Source organism: Lepidochelys olivacea (genome assembly GCF_965140295.1).
Source record: "Lepidochelys olivacea isolate rLepOli2 genome assembly, chromosome: 11".
NCBI lineage: Eukaryota > Metazoa > Chordata > Testudines > Cheloniidae > Lepidochelys > Lepidochelys olivacea.
In genome coordinates this window covers 45,233,074-45,253,711 of record NC_140421.1, presented here as the reverse complement: position 1 = coordinate 45,253,711, position 20,638 = coordinate 45,233,074, and the positions used below count along the sequence as shown (strand labels likewise).

Below are 20,638 nucleotides of genomic sequence, written 5' to 3'. Positions count from 1 at the left end.
AGACACAAGCTTTTGAGCCACACGGAGCTCTTCTTCAAATCTTGGAAGGGAACTCCCAGGATCACAGATGTTCGTCCAATGAAAGATATTTCCTTACCCACCTTGTCTATCCAATATCCTGGGATTGCAACAGCTACAACTTGACTGCATACAACTTTTTAATTTGTGATATTGGGCTATACAGCTACTAGACCTGAGATGTAATAGCGGGATTCATTACACTAGTTTTGCAATGCAATATAATTTTGTTTCTTTTATTTTTTTCAACTATGTCAAAGCCACTAAAGTCAGCAGCAAGTCTGAAGGCTTTAAAAAAAAAAAAGTCAGATTTGAGTTACCCAAGTGCAAACCGTAGACTTGTTTGTGGTCCCTACAAATATAATCAGAATAGACATATGGTGAATTCACAGCCTAAAATGGAATCCATAATCACCAGTTGCAATCCTTTTAACTTTTCCCTCTTGTAAATGAAACCTTAAACTGATCTAGTTTTTAAATGTGCTTTTAATCTGATATTTCAATTAAACATTCATGATAGCACTAAATTATTACACGTTCTCATTTTATCATCATACTCTGGTGTACTTAAGGCAATATATAACATCTTGACAGACCAAATGTGAACAAGCCGCTTTTATAGTAAATTTCAAACTATATTCTGATTGCTACTCTGGAATTCAATTTCAACATGTATATATTATTTATCATGAATGATAAAATGAGAAAGTGCCACAAAGAAAAAAAGTAGCAAATTTTTTGAAGGGGCTGTATATGGGGCATTTCTGCACTCAGTAATAGAATTATCTTTATTGTAAAATAAAAGAATCACTTTACAATAAAAAAGAAAATAGCATAACCAAATATTTTGCACTTTTAATGTCTGTTGCACTTAATATTCAACAATTTTGGAAATTTTGTGGCACAGTTACACTGAAGTCTATAACAATAGTCACGCTCATAGATCATTTATCTCACTCTCTTGTGCCAGACATCAAAGCAGGGCACAGCATGTAGTCGTACATACTTTTGTCCATTAAAAGAACACTCTAGGCATCCATAGACTGTCTCTCTTTTAGACTTTCCCATTCCACAAAGGGCACAAGGACCTTTTGGGATGTTGTTATTAAGTAAATTAACCCGGATATGAGACCCTTCTCTGAGATAGCTTGTAGAGATATCAGTCATGCTTGCAGCTTTTTCATAATAGTCTGTGAAAAGGTCCTCCAAGTAAGCATCTGAATTAGCAATGATATCCATTACCCTTTTATCTGAAAAAGAATGCACACAAAATAGCAATGATTTGTCATCACATTATGAACACACCATGACACATCATACAGTTAATCCACTGACGGAAATAAGTACTGAGTTATGAAGCCATATTGGAGACACCATTTTATGGTTGTAACTAGGTTTTCCATTGAAACCTTAATATTGACACTTTTACTTCAAAGGGTGGCAGAAATTTCTTACAGATATCTTCGCCAGAGGACAATGTTGTTACTGGTGAAATAACAACCCTACATCTCATGAACATTTTGAGCATTTGAAAAGTTGGTGATAATTCACATTTGAAATGTTTCTCTAACTTTTTGTTGGGGCGGGGTGGAGGAAGAAAGGAGGGTAGGAAAAAGAAATGGACATCAAACACTCCAAATATAGTTTAATTCTGGTGTCATCCAGGAAGGCCAGCACCTAATTAGTTTTGGAAAATTTGGTAGGTATATTTCTGAGCTGTTTATGGAATTCAGGACACTATTTACAATGGTATGTAGACTCACTGATAAACTCTGCAAGAGCAGAGACCTCCCATCAGATCCCAGTAGCCTTTGGATTTTATAAATATTCCAGCACGCAAAAGAAGTGTTTGTGTACATCTGCAGGATTTAGAATCTCCATAGGAATGGGACTGCAATCACTCTATCCTCCCAATAGTGATCAGACAGCACACTCCAACAGAGCAGGGATCATTTTCTTCCACTTTCAACATGAGCATACATGCCTCAGATCTTGAATAATCTAAACACCTTCACAAGACAGGTTTGAGATAACTCTTGTACCTGATACAGGCCAGAAAGGTGAATGCAGATTATATTATAGTACAACAAAAAAGATTATTACCACATTCTCAAATCTAAATTGGTCATCAGTATCTAAAAAGAAGTGAAGTAATTTCCATTATGAATGGGAGCTGCAGGAACTCAGCACCTTTGCAAATCAAGCCATTTTTATTTAGATGTATAAATAAGATTTTAGTAACCTAATTTTAGGCACCTAAGATTGAAAGTATTGGCCTATACACTTTTAATAAATATATCCAACACGGGACTCGCCATTTTACAATAATGGAGTTGTTACATCAATAAGCAGTGTATAAGCAATGAAGAAACAGAAAGTTAGAGTACTGAAATCTCAACTTAGTATTTCCAGACTGATGTTTATACTTTTTGAAATATGAGTTTAAAGTGCTAATTTCCTAACTTTCATACCATGAGCCTGATCTTCAGCCTCTCTTAAATCCCCTTTGCACCAATGTGGGGCAAACTGGACTGAAAACTGTCTTAAGAGAGCAGGAAAGGACTCCCCTAGAGCAGAGAAATTCTGTGTTGTCATAAGGAGGGCAGGGCCATCCCCTACACCAACTATTCCTGTCTCCCTATGCAGAGGTGATGTTCCAGGCCAAGAGTATGAAGCACTCCAAACAACTTGACCAGCAGAGTGATTCTTTGGAGACTTTTATCCATTGGTGCAGGTTAGGGCAGCACTGAGGCTACTTGAACTTGCACTACTGGTTGGTTTGGCCTCCAGCAGCCCCCTAGGATCAGGGAGGGGCAGTGGTGCAAGTAGAAATCATTTATTACAGGTACCCTGCACTCATGGGAGGGACACAAAGTGGGGGAGGGGGCACGTGACCTCCCCACATGACCCCCCCCAAATGACTACTCCCCTCCCCACCCCACCTCCAGCCCGGGGCCCCCGCACTCTCCCCATCCCCTCCCCATGATCCACATCCATCCCACACTACCGGGGGTGGGGGGGAGCTCTGCCCTCCTCCCGCTGTGCCAGAGACTTCTGCTGTACAGCCCCCAAGCAGGAGGACTCAAGAGATGCAGCTGCGTGGAAGGGCTGGGAGCCAGGCTGGGGGCGGTACAGCCACACCGGAGGAGCTGCTGACATGGAGCCACCCAGCAGCCCCATGTTCTGCTCCTTTTGCCACTGTAGTTCCCGGGAGATAAGGGCTCTCCAGAACCACAGCGGCGAAAGCAGCAGAATAACGTGGGGCCGCCGGGCAGCACCACTCCAGCAGCTCCTCCGGCGCGGCTGCTGTACCGCCCGCAGCCCGACCCCCAGCCCTTCTATGCAGCTACCTCTCCTGAGTCCTGCTGCCTGGGGTCTGTACAGCAGCCCCACTGGAGGACAGGGTGGGGGGCGGGGGGGCGGTGCAGCAGCCGTGCCAGAGGAGCTGCCGGCGTGGGGCTGCCCAGAGGCCCCACATTCTACTCCTTTCCCCGCTGCGGTTCCCAGGAACTGGGCAGCCCCACACCAGCAGCTCCTCCGGCGCGGCTGCTGTACGGCCCCCAGTCCTGTCCGCCGACGGGGCTGCTGTACAGACCCCAGGCAGGGGGACTCAGGAGATGCAGCTGCGTGGAAGGGCTGGGGACGGGCTCCTCCTCTGTCTTTCCAGGCTGCCGTTCCAGCTATAAATATCTTAGTGGTATGGCATACCAGACCGTACCACCGTACTTGCACCACTGGGGAGAGGTAAAAGTGGAGTAAAGTCTCCTACACAAAGGGCACCATTAGAAGCAGATGTTTACTGCACCACCACATTTATCTTTATTTTTGTCTTTGTGTTTTTCCCCATTCTTAGAATAAGAAATACTGAAAATGGGAACAAGAGGCTGCTAGGCAGCTCTCCAACACCACACTCTACAAGCCATTACCCTCTGATCCCACTGAGGGTTACCACAAGAAACTACACCATCTGCTCAAGAAACTCCCTGAAAAAGCACAAGAGCAAATCCACACAGACATACCCCTAGAACCCCGAGCAGGGGTATTCTATCTGCTACACAAAATCCATAAACCTGGAAATCCTGGACGCCCCATCATCTCAGGCATTGGCACCTTGACAGCAGGATTGTCTGGCTATGTAGACTCCCTCCTGAGGCCCTACGCTACCAGCACTCCTAGCTATCTTCGACACACCACTGACTTCCTGAGGAAACTACAATCCATCGGTGATCTTCCTGAAAACACCATCCTAGCCACTATGGATGTAGAAGCCCTCTACACCAACATTCCACACAAAGATGGACTACAAGTCGTCAGGAACAGTATCCACGATAATGTCACGACAAACCTGGTGGCTGGACTTTGTCCTCACCCACAACTATTTCACATTTGGGGACAATGTATACCTTCAAATCAGCGGCACTGCTATGGATACCGGCATGGCCCCACAGTATGCCAACATTTTTATGGCTGACTTTGAACAACGCTTCCTCAGCTCTTGTCCCCTAATGCCCCTACTCTACTTGCGCTACACTGATGACATCTTCATCATCTGGACCCATGGAAAAGCAGCCCTTGAGGAATTCCACCATGATTTCAACAATTTCCATCCCACCATCAACCTCAGCCTGGACCAGTCCACACAAGAGATCCACTTCCTGGACACTACGGTGCTAATTAGCGATGGTCACATAAACACCACCCTATACCGGAAACCTACTGACTACTATACTTACCTACATGCCTCCAGCTTTCATCCAGACCACACCACTCGATTCATTGTCTACAGCCAAGCTCTTTGATACAACCGCATTTGCTCCAACCCCTCAGACTGAGACAAACACCTACAAAATTTCTATCAAGCATTCTTACAACTACAATACCCACCTGCTGAAGTGAAGAAACAGACTGACAAATCCAGAAGAGTACCCAGAAGTCACCTACTACAGGACAGGCCCAACAAAGGAAATAACAGAATGCCACTAGCTATCACCTTCAGCCCCCAACTAAAACCTCTCCAGCACATCATCAAGGATCTACAACCTATCCTGAAGGACAACCCATCACTCTCACAGATCTTGGGAGACAGGCCAGTCCTTGCTTACACACAGCCCCCCAACCTGAAGCAAATACTCACCAGCAACCACACACCACACAACAAAAACACTAACCCAGGAACCTATCCTTGCAACAAAGCCTGCTGCCAACTGTGTCCACATATCTATTCAGGGGACACCATCACAGGGCCTAATCACATCAGCCACACTATCAGAGGCTCATTCACCTGCACATCTACCAATGTGATATATGCCATCAAGTGCCAGCAATGCCCCTCTACAATGTACATTGGCCAAACCAGACAGTCTCTACGTAAAAGAATAAATGGACACAAATTAGACGTCAAGAATTATAACATTCAAAAACCAGTCGGAGAACACTTCAGTCTCTCTGGTCACTCGATTACAGACCTAAAAGTGGCAATACTACAACAAAAAAACTTCAAAAACAGACTCCAACAAGAGACTGCTGAATTGGAATTAATTTGCAAACTGGATTACAATTAACTTAGGCTTGAATAAAGACTGGGAGTGGATGGGTCATTACACAAAGTAAAACTATTTCCCCATGTTTATTTCCTCCCCCCCCAAACTGTTCCTCATATGGTCTTGTCAACTGCTGGAAATGGCCCACCTTGATTATCACTACAAAAGGGTTTTTTTCCTCTCCTGCTGGTAATAGCTCACCTTACCTGATCACTCTCGTTACAGTGTGTATGGTAACACCCATTGTTTCATGTTCTCTGTGTACATAAAATCCCCCTACTGTATTTTCCCCTGCATGCATTCGATGAAGTGAGCTGTAGCTCATGAAAGCTTACGCTCAAATAAATTTGTTAGTCTCTAAGGTGCCAGAAGTACTCCTTTTCTTTTTGCGGATACGGACTAACACGGCTGCTACTCTGAAAACTCCACTTGACTTCAGTGGTTCAGGATCAGGCTCATACTATAGTAAATTTAACTACCAGGGACAGTAAATATCCAGTTTTTAATTGTACTCAACATATAACATTGTTAGAATGTTTTCATGTTATTTGAAGATAAGAAAGAAAACCTGTAACTAGATAAAGGCCAATTCCCTGTCAATTGAAGATTATGCCCTACTGAGCATTTTCTGGTATTTTAAATTAATACATTAATAACATTTACAACCTCAACTTTATCTTATCTTTATGTATTATCCTTTGAGATTGACTATGCAATACTTTCTAAATTGTAAAAATATAGAACAGATTTACATGCTAAAATATTGTAGTTGTACAATTAGTATTTATGATCACCAATATAATTTATTTTAAGAAAACAATTAGAAGTTTTCATGATAAACAAAATAATATATTCACATAAATTAAAAATATAATTATTTAAAGCCAGACTCTTCCATTAATATCTTAAAATCTTTACAATTATTTTGAATAGATCTGATCACCGCCAAAATAGCTATTATCTTGGTGCAAATTTTAAAGTGAAATTCTATTTTGATTAGATGCTTTTGAACTTCTGACCTTGCCTACTAAGTCAAAGAAAAAAATACCATGTACTTAATCCATTTGATTAGTGTATTTGGACATAAATATCAAACATCATACTTTGGTGGAACAGATTCCTCCTTAATTTGTTCAATGAAAATGATCCAGATTGCTCTTTTTCAAATCCTCCTTTTGAAACTGGAGTGACACAGAACTCTGTATTAAAGAAAAAAGTAGAACCTTTGGAATGATGAAATTCAAAAGCTACACAATTTCAAAACACAGCTTAGTACAAAATGTTTTGTTATATAACACGTATTATAAAACTAAGAGAATGCTTAAAATTAAATTCAGCTTTTCTATTAGTCATTCTACTGGGTCTTTAATTCCTAGGAAAGATGGTGTAAAACCACATGCACACAGTGTTAGCACAAAAAATGAGATGAAGCAGAGAAAGAAGATGAGATGAAGTAGTAACTACTTAATTTATTAATTTAGATGGTTTATAGTGACTTTCACAAGAGGCATTTCCTTACGGTTTCCTGGCCAGGTTAAATGTCTAAGGCAGTCAGCATTCCATTAACAGACTGCCTCACGTTTGGAGTAAAAGCAGAGTCACAAACCCATTTGAAACCAAAAATGGAAAATCTGAAATTGTGACTGATTTTCCGTGATTCCCAACCATGTTATTCACCACATAATTAGCTGTAAAACTTTTAAATTAAACAAATAAAATTCTTAATTTTTTAGCCTCTAATATTGTAAAGAAAAGGCTTTGAAGTAAGTATATCATCTTAATAAATTTACAAAGAACGTTAAAGAGATATCCTAACAGCTCTCATTCATCTGTATTGGGGATTACCTCTGCACCTTAATGATAAAAATTTAAATATCAATATTGCTATTTCATTGGTCATCTTAGTAAAAACATCTAACTAGTGCACCTATCCCCAACTGTGCAGTGACAAAGTAAAATGGAAAATAATTCCAAAATTAGGATTTATATGTTCAATTTAATATTAAAATGAATATCAGAGGGATTCTGTACTGCTTGTATTATCGTTTTTCAAAGTTAATTCAATAACTACTGTTTTTTTTAAATGCACATAAGGTTGTCACAGAAATGTAAATGTGTCACTATGCTTCAAAATTCAGAGTGCCCCTGTCATAAAATGTATCTCCAATGTGTTGCAAAGCATGTGGGGCCCCAATCAGAGTCTCTAACAAGTGAGTAGTGTTATTTGCATATATGGAGGTAAGAATTACCTCATGGAGTATTATCTATCTTTTTGGTTATATTTTTTAAATACAATCTAAATTATATGTCACTAAAGTCCTGATCCTGCACTTCTGAGGTCAATGGGAGTTTTGCCATTAACTTTAATGAGTGCAGGATCAAGCCCTAAAACTATATTATGGGTTATTATTACCCCCATACTTTGACTGACTGAAGGTTCCTATCTAATTGAAGTCCTGGGCTGGGATAAAGCACACTGGGAAATTAGGAGAATTTATAAACCACATCCTTTCCACAGACAGGGAGAGTATAGGCAGGTCAATCACTTTGTTCTGTGTAACTGTTCGTTTTTTTTAAACTTTGTAAAGATTTGGAGGTGACCGTGTCTGACTAGTCTCTGACTGTGTTTCATTGGTTTGTGGCAAACTGAAATAGAAGTTCCAGGCAGGGAAAATGTTTTTATCAATTTCACAGACGTGCCTTTTGGGGGGGGGGGCGGGGCGGGGCTGCCATGCCACATTCCTCTTTTATGGAGAAATGGATCAGATGGCCCTAAGATATTCAGTTTCTTACAAACCAGCAAAGGCATACACTGATATGCAGATGCATTTTTTAATGTTTCATTGTTAACAGTGTGATTTTCATTTTTCAAAAACTTACATTTAAATAGTTAATTCTGTGAAAGCATTTCCAGGATAAATCAGACCCTTTAATGCCTTTTATATTTATCCTAGCAAGAATTAATTGTGAATTAAAGCTAAGAATTAAAAGTGGATTAAGGCTCTGATGAGGTCAGACAACTGACATGTATAAAATTAAGTATGAGCATAAATATTTATAGGATTGGAGCTGACACATGTCAAGTCTCAGTTCAAGAACAATGTTTTAAAGAATCAAATTACTATATTAGCAATTATAATAATAGCACAAATAAATCACTTACCAAAATTACCATCCAAGTGAATATAAAGTTCAAATACACTAAATGCAATAGTTGTGTGAGCTGGAAAAACAATAGCTTTCTCTCGTCCTTTGTGATTTTGGTCCTCAATAATATGAAACTATGATTTTAAAAAGGAAAAACGTATTGCATTAAGAAAAAAATATTTACAAGAAAATGTGTTGAACAGAAATGAAAATTAAGAGTAATAGCTTTAAAATACAGTATGAAAATTTCAGCAATGGAAAGACTCTTTTGAAGTTAAAGATAAAACTCCACCTCCAAAGAAATTTTCTCAGTTCTAATCAGTATACTAATGTCATCCTTTCTTTTCTGCACTTCAGTAATGTTTGATACAGAGAAACTATCAACTTGCCATGGAAAATTAGGCATTTATATCTGATACATAAAATTAGTGATAAGCATAACTCAAAGGACTTGTAGGATTATGCAAACCTAATTATCCAAACCTAATGATATGCAAACCTTATTATCCAAACTTTCTGAGATTCCTTCTCTATGCATATCACTGACAATATCATAGCTTTATCCTTCTAGTCACCCAGACTCCCAACAAGCCTTAGCTTTCTGACTTCCTGCAACCAGGTCCAATCATCATATCTCCTACTTTGACAAGTCAGTCACAGTTTCTACTTGAGGTGAAGCTAAGAGTCCAATCCAAAGACCACTGAAGTTAATGGAAAGAGTCCCATAGACTTCACTGGATTTTGGATAAGGATCTGCAGGGCTGGCTCCAGGCACCAGCATTCCAAGCAGATGCCTGGGGCGGCAATTTAAAGGGGCGGCAGTCCGTGCGTCGTTAGGGCGACATGGGTTTTTTTTGCTGCCGTGGCAATTCAGCGTCAGTTTGTATCTTCACAGTCCCGCCGCAGCAATTTGGCAGCAGCTCCCTTCTTCAGGTGGCAATTCGGCGCGCTGCTTGGGGCTGCAAAAAGTGTAGAGCTGGCCCTGAGGATCTAAGAGGCCTGCTTCTGTCCTCTCAATAGCAGCTCCTCTTTGGAGGAGTCACAGTGGGCCTCTCTCCTGTTTGGATGAAACAGCAATGACAGGGCCAATATCTTGTGTTGCCATTCTTCAGTGCATTCTCCAATGGAATTCAAATATTATATGGTCTGGAACTATATGCCACAAAGCATATAAAATCTTAATTCAACAGTATCAGGGCCCAGCAAACAAGATGCAAGAGGTGTTGAACCTTGCAATAATGCCACTGAAGTGAGAGTTGCAGAAGATAGGCATAAAAGAAGGAATATAGGGTGGATAATTATTGGAAGTTCATAGTGATAATAAAAGGGAGTGGTTCCTAAAGTTTTTTAGCAAGAGCTATGTCTTGGCCAATGCCTGGCCACCCCTCCTCTACACATACACACCACATCCCATTCCACCTTTGATTTATCTCATCTGTTTTCTATATGTTCACCCTGACCTATGTCTTTTGTTCATTTTGTTTTTCACTTCTCATCTCTTTTCTTCTCTGTGTATTTTTTCTTGTTTTGCTTTCTATTTTTCCACCTTGTTTTTCTTTTCACCCCTCTTCTTTTCCCTGTTCTCCCTTTCAGGAGTCAGGAGGAAATTTTGATCATATTTTTCACATAGGCTATGATTTTCTTTGTATGGGAGTGAAGAAGAGTGCAGCTGGTGCCGACTGAAAGTGAGTAGGTAAGACTAACATCAAAATGTCTTCAAATCAAATTTACAGAAATAACTGTAAATATTACACTATTCAAACACTATCAAAATCAGCTCTCAAACTTAGTAGTGCTGGCCCTGAGCACTAATCTTCCACCTTTCTGTCTGCTAGATGTTTTCTTATGGAGTTTGCCTTGTAATTTCATTCCAGATTGCACCTTCTCATCTATAGCACTGTAGCTGGTCCATTTTTAAATGAGGAATTAGCAGCTTTTAGAAGCAGTACATTCAGACTCAATTAACCCAACAGCAGGGACTGGGCAGGTAGAGGATATCTGTATTATTATTACTGTTATTATGATGGATGTTTCAGGGACGCAGCTGGCTCCCAGCCTGGTCGCAAGGCAACCCAGCAAGTTCAGATAGGCCCAATGAGCCCCTTCCAAACAGTTGTACTTCCTGATTGAGCAGAGGAGCCAACAGTCTGCTACTTGAACCTTGCAGCCACCACATGGTGGCTGCTCAATGCATACCACACCCACAGCCCTCCTTACCCTGCTCTCACTTATGCTTCCAGCTCCAGTCCTTGCTCCAAGCCCTGCCCTGCTTCCCACTCTGTTCTCGCTCCAGCTCCAGCCTATACCTGCTTCATCCCCAATCTCCCTGTTCCATTCTGGTTTCTAACTCCTATTTCCGACTCTTTGCTATGTCCCAGACTACAATTCCAGCTTAGCCTTTGTTTTAGGATTCTGACTCCAGTTCTCAGCTTCAGCTTGGCCCCTCAATTCGGACTCTAGCTTTACCCTTGGACTGGTGCTTGATCCCTGGATCTTCACTTATCACCTGAACTGCCACCACAACCACCTGGCAAGGTCTTGTTCCATCCACAAGGCACACTTCCCATGCCCTGGTAGCTTACAGAATGGCTACAAAGCCAGTTCTAAGGAATCTGGGACAAGTATCAGATTTCACTAGAACTGACTGGGATTTCAACTAGAACATGACTGTACCTCAGAACCAAGACAAATCACTGCAAACAAGGCCATCTAACCACCCTAATCCTATATCATTATAAATAACACTGTATTAACTTCCATTAGCTATTATTAAAGGGTAAATTGCATGACTGGGGGAATTAAATTAGTTCTTTTTAAGTGATCTGTCCCCTTCTGCCTCGTGCAGAATCTGGCTTGCAACCAAATTTTCTAATTGTAGAATCTGTGCATTTATGTAAAACAACCAATGTAAAATGCTCCCTTATATAAAATATCACAAAAGCTTCATATACATGAATAGTTTTTCATGTGTTAAAAAAAAAATAAGGCCCTGTGTGAGCAAAACAACAGTACTTGTTACCCATAAGACTGGTGATTTTAGAATTTGAAAAAGTGTACCAGTGTGACAAGCAAGTTCTCCTAGTAATGTTTTTAATTATAGCTTATTAAAATAAAACATTTCAATATGGAGAGCATCACACACATAGCATAATTATGGTATATGGCCTATTCCAATATTAAATTAATAGAGTGGGGTGAAATCCTGGCCCCAATGAAGTCAGTAGGAGTTTTGCTATTGACATCAGTGGAGCCAAGATTTTACTGGCATAGTTTTCTCTAGATCTGAAAAGTAGAGAGAGGGTCAGAGTCTAATTTAATTTACATCAGTACAATTCCATTGACTTATATTGGTATTGCTCTGGATTTACACCAGTATAAATGCAATTAAAATCTGGTCACAAGTCCCTACAATAAGAATACGAGTCCCTACTATGCATTTTATTATTTAAAGAAGTCTATCAAATATACTTACCCTCATTGTTTCCCCACGCATACCAGCATGCACAGATAACGAGCATTGCCGTGTTGTTCTAATACTTTCCATGACCACACACAGAACCTCTTTCCTACTTTCTCTTGATTGTCGGACTAGGCAGTGATCAAAGTTAATTTTTCTAAAGTTAAAGGAGAAAAAAATCCACAGATAATTAGCAAATTAAACAGCAGCTAATAAAGTTAGACATTTTTAAAATCAGCAGGTTTGCCTAACTTGCATCCAAGAGTTTAAAAGAGTTGACTGAAGAGCTATTGGAACCATTAAAATTTATTTTCAATTAGTCCTGGAACGTAGGGAAGTTCCAAAGGACTGGAAAAAAGCTAATGTGCCAATATTTTAGAAAGGTAAACAAGAAGACCTGGGTTATTATAGATGGACTGACCTGGGATTCTGGGCACTAAAAAGAACAGCTGATATGGCACTTGATTAATAAAGGATTAATGGAGAGTAATATAACTAGTGCCAATTAACAAGGATTTATGGAAAACACATCTTGTCAAATTAACTGGATATCTTTTTTGAGAGTACAAGTTTGGTTGATAAAGGTAATAGCATTGATGTAATATACTTGGACTTCTGTAAAGCAATTCACTTGGTACCAGAGACGACTTGTGCCTGCTGAGAGTGGGGGGGGGGCATCCACGATTTAAAGGTTCACCCCCCAAACAGCTTGAGTCACGCCCCCGCAGGCTTGCCCCTCCTCTTACCCGCAGCAGCCCCTCCCTGCAGCTCCAAGCTGTTTACCGCTGCCTCTCCTCCCACGGCAGCAGCTTCCAGCTTACTGGTTCTAGCAGCTGCTGCACAGGGAGGGGGCCTAACCACACCATGTGACCAAGCAGAGCCACCAAACCCTGGCAAAAATCTGGGGGGGGCACATGACTCAAGCTGCCCACCCCCCACATCACCTCTGCTTGGTACCATGGACATTTTGTTTAGAAAACTAGAAAAAAACAAATTCATAATAACATACATTAAATGGATTAAAACTGGTTAAGTGATAAATCTTAACATGTAATTGTAAACAGGGGATCAAGCAGGTGTGTTTCTAGTGGGGTTCCTGGTCCTATGCTATTTAACATTTTTATCAATGACTTGGAAAAAAAACATAAAATCATTACTGATAAATGTTTGCAGAGGACAGAAGAGATTGGGGGAATGGGATGACTTGCTCACAGACTATAAGTACCTACATGGGGGAAACAGAAATTTGCAAGAGGGCTCTTCAGTCTAACAGACAAAGACATAGCAAGATCCAATGTCTGCAAGCTGAAGAGACACAAATTCAGGCTCAAAATAAAGCACTTTAAAAAAAAAACACTGGGGGTAATTAACCATTAGAACAATTTACCAAGGGATATAGTGAATTCTGTATCACTGGAAACTTTGAAATTAAGACTAGATGTTTTTCTAAAAAGATATGCTCTAGTTCAAACAGGATATAATTCATGCAAGTCTCATAACCTACATTATGCAGGAAGTCAATGTACATGATCACCAATGGTTCCTTCTGGTCTTACACATCTATTTAATATATTCATAAGTCATCTGGAAAAGGTGGTGAACAGTGAGGTAGTAAAATTTGCAGATGATAACAAAATTACACAAGACAGTTAAGTGCAAAGCTGACTGCAAAAAATTACAAAGGGATCTCACTGAACTGGGTGACTGAACAACAAAATGGCAGATGAAATTCAGTGTTGATAAGTGCAAAGCAGTGCACATCGGAAAACATAAATTACCTGTTACCATTCAAGAAAGTGATTTTGAGTCATTGTGGGTAGTTCTCTAAACACATCCTTTCAATGTGAAGCAGCAGTCAAAAAAGCTAACAGAATGATAGGAACCACTGGGAAAGGAATAGATAAGAGAGAAAATATCATGATGCTACTATATAAATTCAATGTACATCCATGCCTTCAGTACTACATGCAGTTCTGGTCACCATCAAATAGAATTTGAGAAGGTAGAGAGAAGAGCAACAAAAATGATTAGGGGTATGGAAGAGTTTTCATAATAGGAGAGATTAAAAAGACTGGGACTGTTCAGCTTGGAAAATAGACGACTAAGTGGGGGGATATGATAAAGGTCTATAAAATCATGAACTGTATGGAAAAAGTGAAGAGGGAAATGTTATTTACCCCTTCACATAACACAAGAACAAGGGGTTATCCAATGAAATTAATAGGCAGCAGGTTTAAAACAAACAAAAGGAAGTACTTCTTCACACAACACACAGTCAACCTGTGAAACTCTACGTTGTGAAGGCCAAAAATATAACTGGATTAAAAAAAGAATTAGGTAAATTCATGGAGGACAGGCTCATCTATGGCTATTAACCAAGGTATTCAGGGACACAACCCCATGTTCTGGGAATCCCCAAACCTCTGGCTGCCAGTAGGTGGGACTGGACAATAGGGGATGGATCAGTCGATAATTACCCTGTTCTGTTCATTCCGTCTGAAGCATCTGGCACTGGCCACTGTTGGAAGACAGAATACTGGGCTGGATGGATCATTGATCTGACCAGTATGGCCATTCCTATGTTCTTATTAAATGATCATACAGCAAATCTTATTCGTTGATTTACAGTTCTCAAAGCCTAAACAAAAAGACTAATCACCCAGGATTTCAATGTAATTTCACATACTCTAACCATGGAATCACTTGGGTCAAGTATATAAAAATTATAGTACTAACCTAGTAGTAAGTTCCTTAAGTAATGTTGGTACTTCAACCTCATGTTTGGTCACTATACCAAATGAAGCTTTTACTGCAATAGAATCAGATCCAGCAATATTGACCCCAACATCACTCATCATCTGATTTCCTCGTCTACCATAGAGTGAAACATCTGATTTGTCTTCATAATTCAACAGCTGATAGGATGAAACACCTGAGGAAAAGAGTATACTTGCTGTGTTTTGGGGGGAAAGTCTCATGCCCATATACAGAAAATAAAATCAAAGTCCATTAGGTTATAAACAGAATAATACTGAAATACACCAACATTAAATGGCTGAGAATTGTAGTAGTGATTCAAACCAAGTCTGGCATTGCGCAAAACTGTTACTAATTTTACAGGACCAAACTTAAACTAAAGAACAGGGGTATCACTCTGAAAATATCAAACACAAACTTTATTCTTTTGGGGTGAAATTCTCAGAGCAGCAGAAGGGTCTCAGACAACAATCATACTTATTGCAATTCTTATAAAGTACCCTTTCATCCACAGATTTCAAAGCTCCTTACACAGGTGAGTAAGCGTTATCTACAATTTATTAGTGGAGAAACTGAAGCACAAATAAAGTGACTTGTCCCAGATCACATAGTACGTCAATGGCAAATTCAGGAACAGAATTTAAACTCTTAACGCCCAGTGTGATGCCCTATACTAGACCACATTGCCATTCTCATGACATTAAGAGAGGCTGTGGTGGTACATAGGGCCTTTGGTCGGTACAAGGGTAGTTTATGCCCTCTGTGATTTTTTGTTGTTGTTTTAAACACAATCCTCATGGACGAAGAGTTCCATAGAAAAATCATTTTAATAAGTGCCGAGTTTCTAGTTATATTTATAGTGGCAATTTAGCTGAATTAGTTTTTTGTTTCTGTAATACATGTGTGACACACATGACTACTAGTAGCATACCTGGCTTAATTTTCTGGCCCCCATTACCTAAAAGAAGTCAGTTAGAAAAGGTTAATACACGTGTCATGTGATAAGAATCAGCACGCACTGATTTCATTGTCTACTTTTATAATTTCTTCTGGAGAAGTAGCAAAATACATAGTAAGTAGTCTGACTTTCTTGAAATTTTGCATGTACGTAGATCTTGATATGAACTAAAGAATCCATTTTTGTTTGAACTCTATTCTAACTTAATAGGCATTTTTAGTTAATACTTCCCTTGTGATTCACAATATATTTCTGTTCTACTTGTGGAAAAAATTAGAAGATACTGGTTGATAATATAGCACGACTGAAGTCTTTTATTAACAAACAAAGGAAGATACAGACTTTTCAAAAAGTGAATTTTAAAGCTATTGAGTGCCACTTCTGTTGTAATTATATTTCTAATAAAGCGTGTTGTACATTTCACTCACAGTGCTAAGTAGCTTGTCACATTTTCCAGTACCTTTGTCATCCAAAAAGTAGAAATTCAATTACAAATTAAAGCACATTGTCTTCACGAGATGTAACCCCTATTGAAAGGGCACTGTCAAGGTGTTTTGTTTGTTTGACCTTTTTAAAACTAGATTTTACAAGAAATCTTTTGCAACTTTTACTTACACAAGTAATCTTACTTTCTCATAGGTGCAAGGCTAGAAGGATTTGACGTTATGTGTGTGTCAAGTCTCCGTGTAGTCTTGAAATAGAAATCTTTTTCCATAGTGGATTTTTCTGCTTTCATGTGCACTCACTGCATTAAAGAGTCATTGGGCCTGAGCGAGAAAGAATGACTCCATAGCCCGGTGGTTAGGGCACCCATCTGGGCCCAGGAGACCCAGGGTCCAGTCACCATGCTCCAGTGACTCTTTAATTATTTATACACAGTGGAACAGCTTCAATTGAAGAGAGTGAGAGAGCCCCATGGTTCAGCGGTTAGAGTGCTCTCCTGACACAAGGGAGAGTCTCTGTTCAAAGTAACAACCGTGTTAGTCTGTATTCGCAAAAAGGATTACTTGTGGCACCTTAGAGACTAACCAATTTATTTGAGCATAAGCGTGAGCTGTAGCTCACGAAAGCTTACGCTCAAATAAATTGGTTAGTCTCTAAGGTGCCACAAGTACTCCTTCTCTGTTCAAATCCTCTCTCCCCATCAGGCAGCAGGAGGAACTGAATCTGGATCTCCCTTATCCCAAATGAGTGCTTTAACCAGGGGGTTAAAGTTATCAGGTGGACACCACCTCTTTCTGTGTGGAGTGAAGTAATTACATAACTCCCCCTTACAAGAAAGGGCTTAGGCGTCTAAGCCACCTGATGCCAGGAGAGAGGGTTCCCCATTGTGGAATGCACATAGAGATAGACACTTTTCTGCAGCCCGGAATTAGAAATCTTCATAACAGCTTAAGTCACACAGCTCTTGTCAGTCTTTCCTACTGGCTAGCTTAGGCAGCTCCCCATCTAGTTGATTGCATTCTCAAAGTGCCTATCTTGCGACATTCATTGTAAAGGAAGCCTAGGCACTTAATTCAGGCTATGTGGATCCCAGGTAGTTTGAATGATTTTCTAGCCACCTATAAGCTAGGGACTGTGACATTCAGCATCACAACACTTTTGTGCAACTGGACCTATAATTTAAATTTTGAACCTCCTACTTATGACAGAGTCTCCTTAAGATTTATTGGAATTATACATATCTAGAGGTAGTTACACTACTGAAATATGTGACTAAATTATAAAAACAAATTACTATGGCCCAATTCTTCAATCAGATCTGCATGGGCCCCTGTGCCTGAACAGATCCCCATTTAGCTGGTACAAGGGGTCAGTCACATGAATCAGGATTGGAGCCTGATTTCTATTCAACAGTGACGCTTCATGGAGATGCGTCTTGAAAACATATATATAGTACAATGGAACTTAAAATAACTGGAAAACAACATAGGCTAACATTTACCAGGAATCTTTTGTGAGAATACTTTTTCAAACACACATGGCTGAACTGTACTTGCTATTTATTAGTACACAAAAATCATCAAGATTTGTCAATAAAATGGATTCCTGAAAATTATTCCAGAATTTTAGCCATTTAGTAAACATATTTGTGCAGTTTTTTAAAATAGAAGTTTGACTATGTTTATAATTTATTTTTTCATTTCTCATTAATTGCATGACTAATGAAGATAATTATCTCTTAACTGTACTAATGCACAATTATATTACATATACTAATTAAAAATATAACACCAGGTCTATGTTTACTACAAAAACTTAATTTTTCAGGCCTTAAAGAAGAACAAAAAAAACTTACCAGCTGAAATTTCTTTCTCTCCCTGAAGAATGTCTTTTAGGGCAAAAGGTGTCGAAGCAAATTTAGATTTTTTTGAAAGAAAACATTTTCTCTTCTTAATAACAAGACTCAGAGGTTGGTATTTGTCAGCCTCACTGAGGCTAGGAACAGGGACTAATCTCCCACCATCACCAACCTGCTTAACAAAGTTTTTGGTAGCAGCAGCAAACATAGTATGGCATTAATAATAATAATTAAAAAACCTGTATCAACTGCAGCTTCCAAACCTCATACTCATGTTAAAATATTTTAGTAATTGAATTCTCACATGGCAAAACTTAGAGTCTAGCTGCTTTGTTTAAAGCCTAGTTACATTTTACTTGGAAAACAGAATCAGTAGGGTCATCACCACCCAGCTTCTACAGTGTAGTTTTCCAACTTCCTTCTGTTATGCCATCTAATCCAGTACAATGAATAATAAATTAACTGTGTAAACTGATACAGAGATGATTGCTCAATCTTCAGTAGTATAATGCCATTATTTGAAAATAAGATGATTGCTTTAGAATCAAAAGACTACTAAATTCTGCAGTCATCTTTTTTTGTTGTGATTGCAAAGACAATGATATATTTGCCGTTTAATGTGCCTATTATCCAGCTGGATCCCAAAGTGCTTTACCAACGGGAATTCACCTGAGCAGGCCTGCTGAGCTACATAATTGGGGGCTGGAGGAGATTCCTTTCAGTGGTGGTTACATAATAACTCTATTAAAGAGCTCAGCCCTGAAGAAATAAACTTCAGATTGTGTGAACCTTTCTAAACGTTTTCCTTAGTTGATGTGTAGATATGACTTTACCCAAAGTTAGGGGACTTTACTGATGTTAGTCTCTCCCCAGGGTGAGGAAAGCAGAGATTTTTCTCAGCATGGTATGGTCTCACCTCTAAAAGAGTCTACTTTGCTGATGTTTACTGTCTTTTCTGGCTGGTTGGTGCATTTGAGTCTTGGTACATGTGTAATATTTTCTGTATCAGAAAGGATATTCTTGTGTTTTATTGCCTCTCCCCACATGATTATGTGTGGATTTTGTTCTGTGAGCTTGGGATGGGGGAAGAGGAATTTAACAGTTTGTTCCTTTATGGATGGTTGTGTGTGTCTGTGGGGCGGGGACAGAAGATTACTGGGGTGTGTCAGCATTTGGTAGGAGGATGTGACATACCAGGATACGATCCAGGCTAATGAGTAGCTATGTCACCCCTTCCTTGTAACCTGGGGTGCCTTTTACAATGCCTTGTTGCTGTAGCCTTAACCTGGACCGCTCACAAACAGCATGTAAATCTCTCCCAGTTATGTCTGTATGTGTGCTGCTGCAGCCAGCCAACCACACTTTGGCTCTTATCAGCCTTAGTTATGCTGCAGGGTGACTCCCACATGCCCCCCATCACAGATTTTCCTCCGGAAACATATGTCCTATATTGCACAGCCCCCCCCCCCCCCGCAGACAGTACACACACAACTTGTTACCATAAATGGAGTTACCCAGATATTTCAGCTTGAGCACACTGGATTAGATACAAAAAGTTTATTAACATAGAAATACTTGTACTCACTTAAAAGCTAATGAGCCATAAAAGTAAAAAATGGTTACAAAGAAAAATAAAGGTAAAATGCTCACTAGTGCCTAACTTAACAAAGCAAAAAGTTCTCACCACATGCTTTCACGAGTCTTACACTGACTAAACTCTTTAGGTCAGGACACCTGCCCTAGAGTATCCAATAACTGCTGCCTTTGTTTCCTCAGGTGCAGTGAATGCAAATGGCAGGGAAAGAGACAGAGAGGGGTGTCTTCAGGTGTTTGACCCTCCTTTTTATAATTTCAGTTCCCCTCTTGAAACATATTTCCAGCTGAGACCCAGGAGATAAAGAGTCTACCTAGAAAGATATTCCCTGATAGTTTTTTCACCTGTTTGAATTTCATCTTCCCTTCCTGCCTGATGACTCTGTTCACTGCTTAAATGCAAATTAAAGCAAGCACACAGTCCATTGTTTAGGACAGACCTATTTGCCAGTATCCAGTGGTGAGCTGGAGACGGTTTGCACCAGTTCAATGGAGCTGGTTTTTAAATTTAGAAGCCCTTTTAGAACTGGTTGTCCCTCAAAAGGGCTTCTAAATTTAGCAACTGGCCAAAAACGGCACATTAGGCACTTACTCAGTGGGTGCTCCGGGGCTGGAGCACCCACGGGGAAAATTTGGTGGGTGCACAGCACCCACCAGCAGCTCCTAACCCCGCCCCATGTCCGGCCCCAATTCACCTCCACTCTGCCTCCTCCCCTGAACACACCGCCCCGCTCTGCTTCTCCCCGCCTCCGGCTTCCCGTGAATCAGCTGTTCGCGTGGGAAGCCTGGGAGGGCTGAGAAGAAAGCGGCAGCTTCACACTCAGGCCCAGGGAGGCGGAGGCGAGCTGAGGCAGGGGGCACGAGGA

At 40.1% G+C, this 20,638-nt stretch overlaps 1 protein-coding gene across 2 annotated transcripts; it reads right to left on the bottom strand.

Moving 5' to 3' along the window:
- Positions 1–893: 893 nt before the first annotated feature.
- Positions 894–18,387, bottom strand: PJVK (pejvakin; the record flags this gene model as incomplete). 2 transcript variants are annotated; one of them, XM_084643268.1, is made up of 6 exons in its annotated part: positions 894–1,268; positions 6,662–6,757; positions 8,722–8,839; positions 12,178–12,319; positions 14,899–15,094; positions 18,177–18,387. In XM_084643268.1, 6 exons carry the CDS (start codon positions 18,385–18,387, stop codon positions 967–969), a joined length of 1,065 nt encoding a protein of 354 aa, XP_084499394.1. In that variant the 3' UTR covers positions 894–966. The 2 variants fall into 2 exon arrangements, with proteins under 2 accessions (XP_084499394.1, XP_084499395.1); XM_084643269.1 differs by lacking the exon at positions 6,662–6,757.
- Between the last annotated feature and the right edge of the window lie 2,251 nt (positions 18,388–20,638).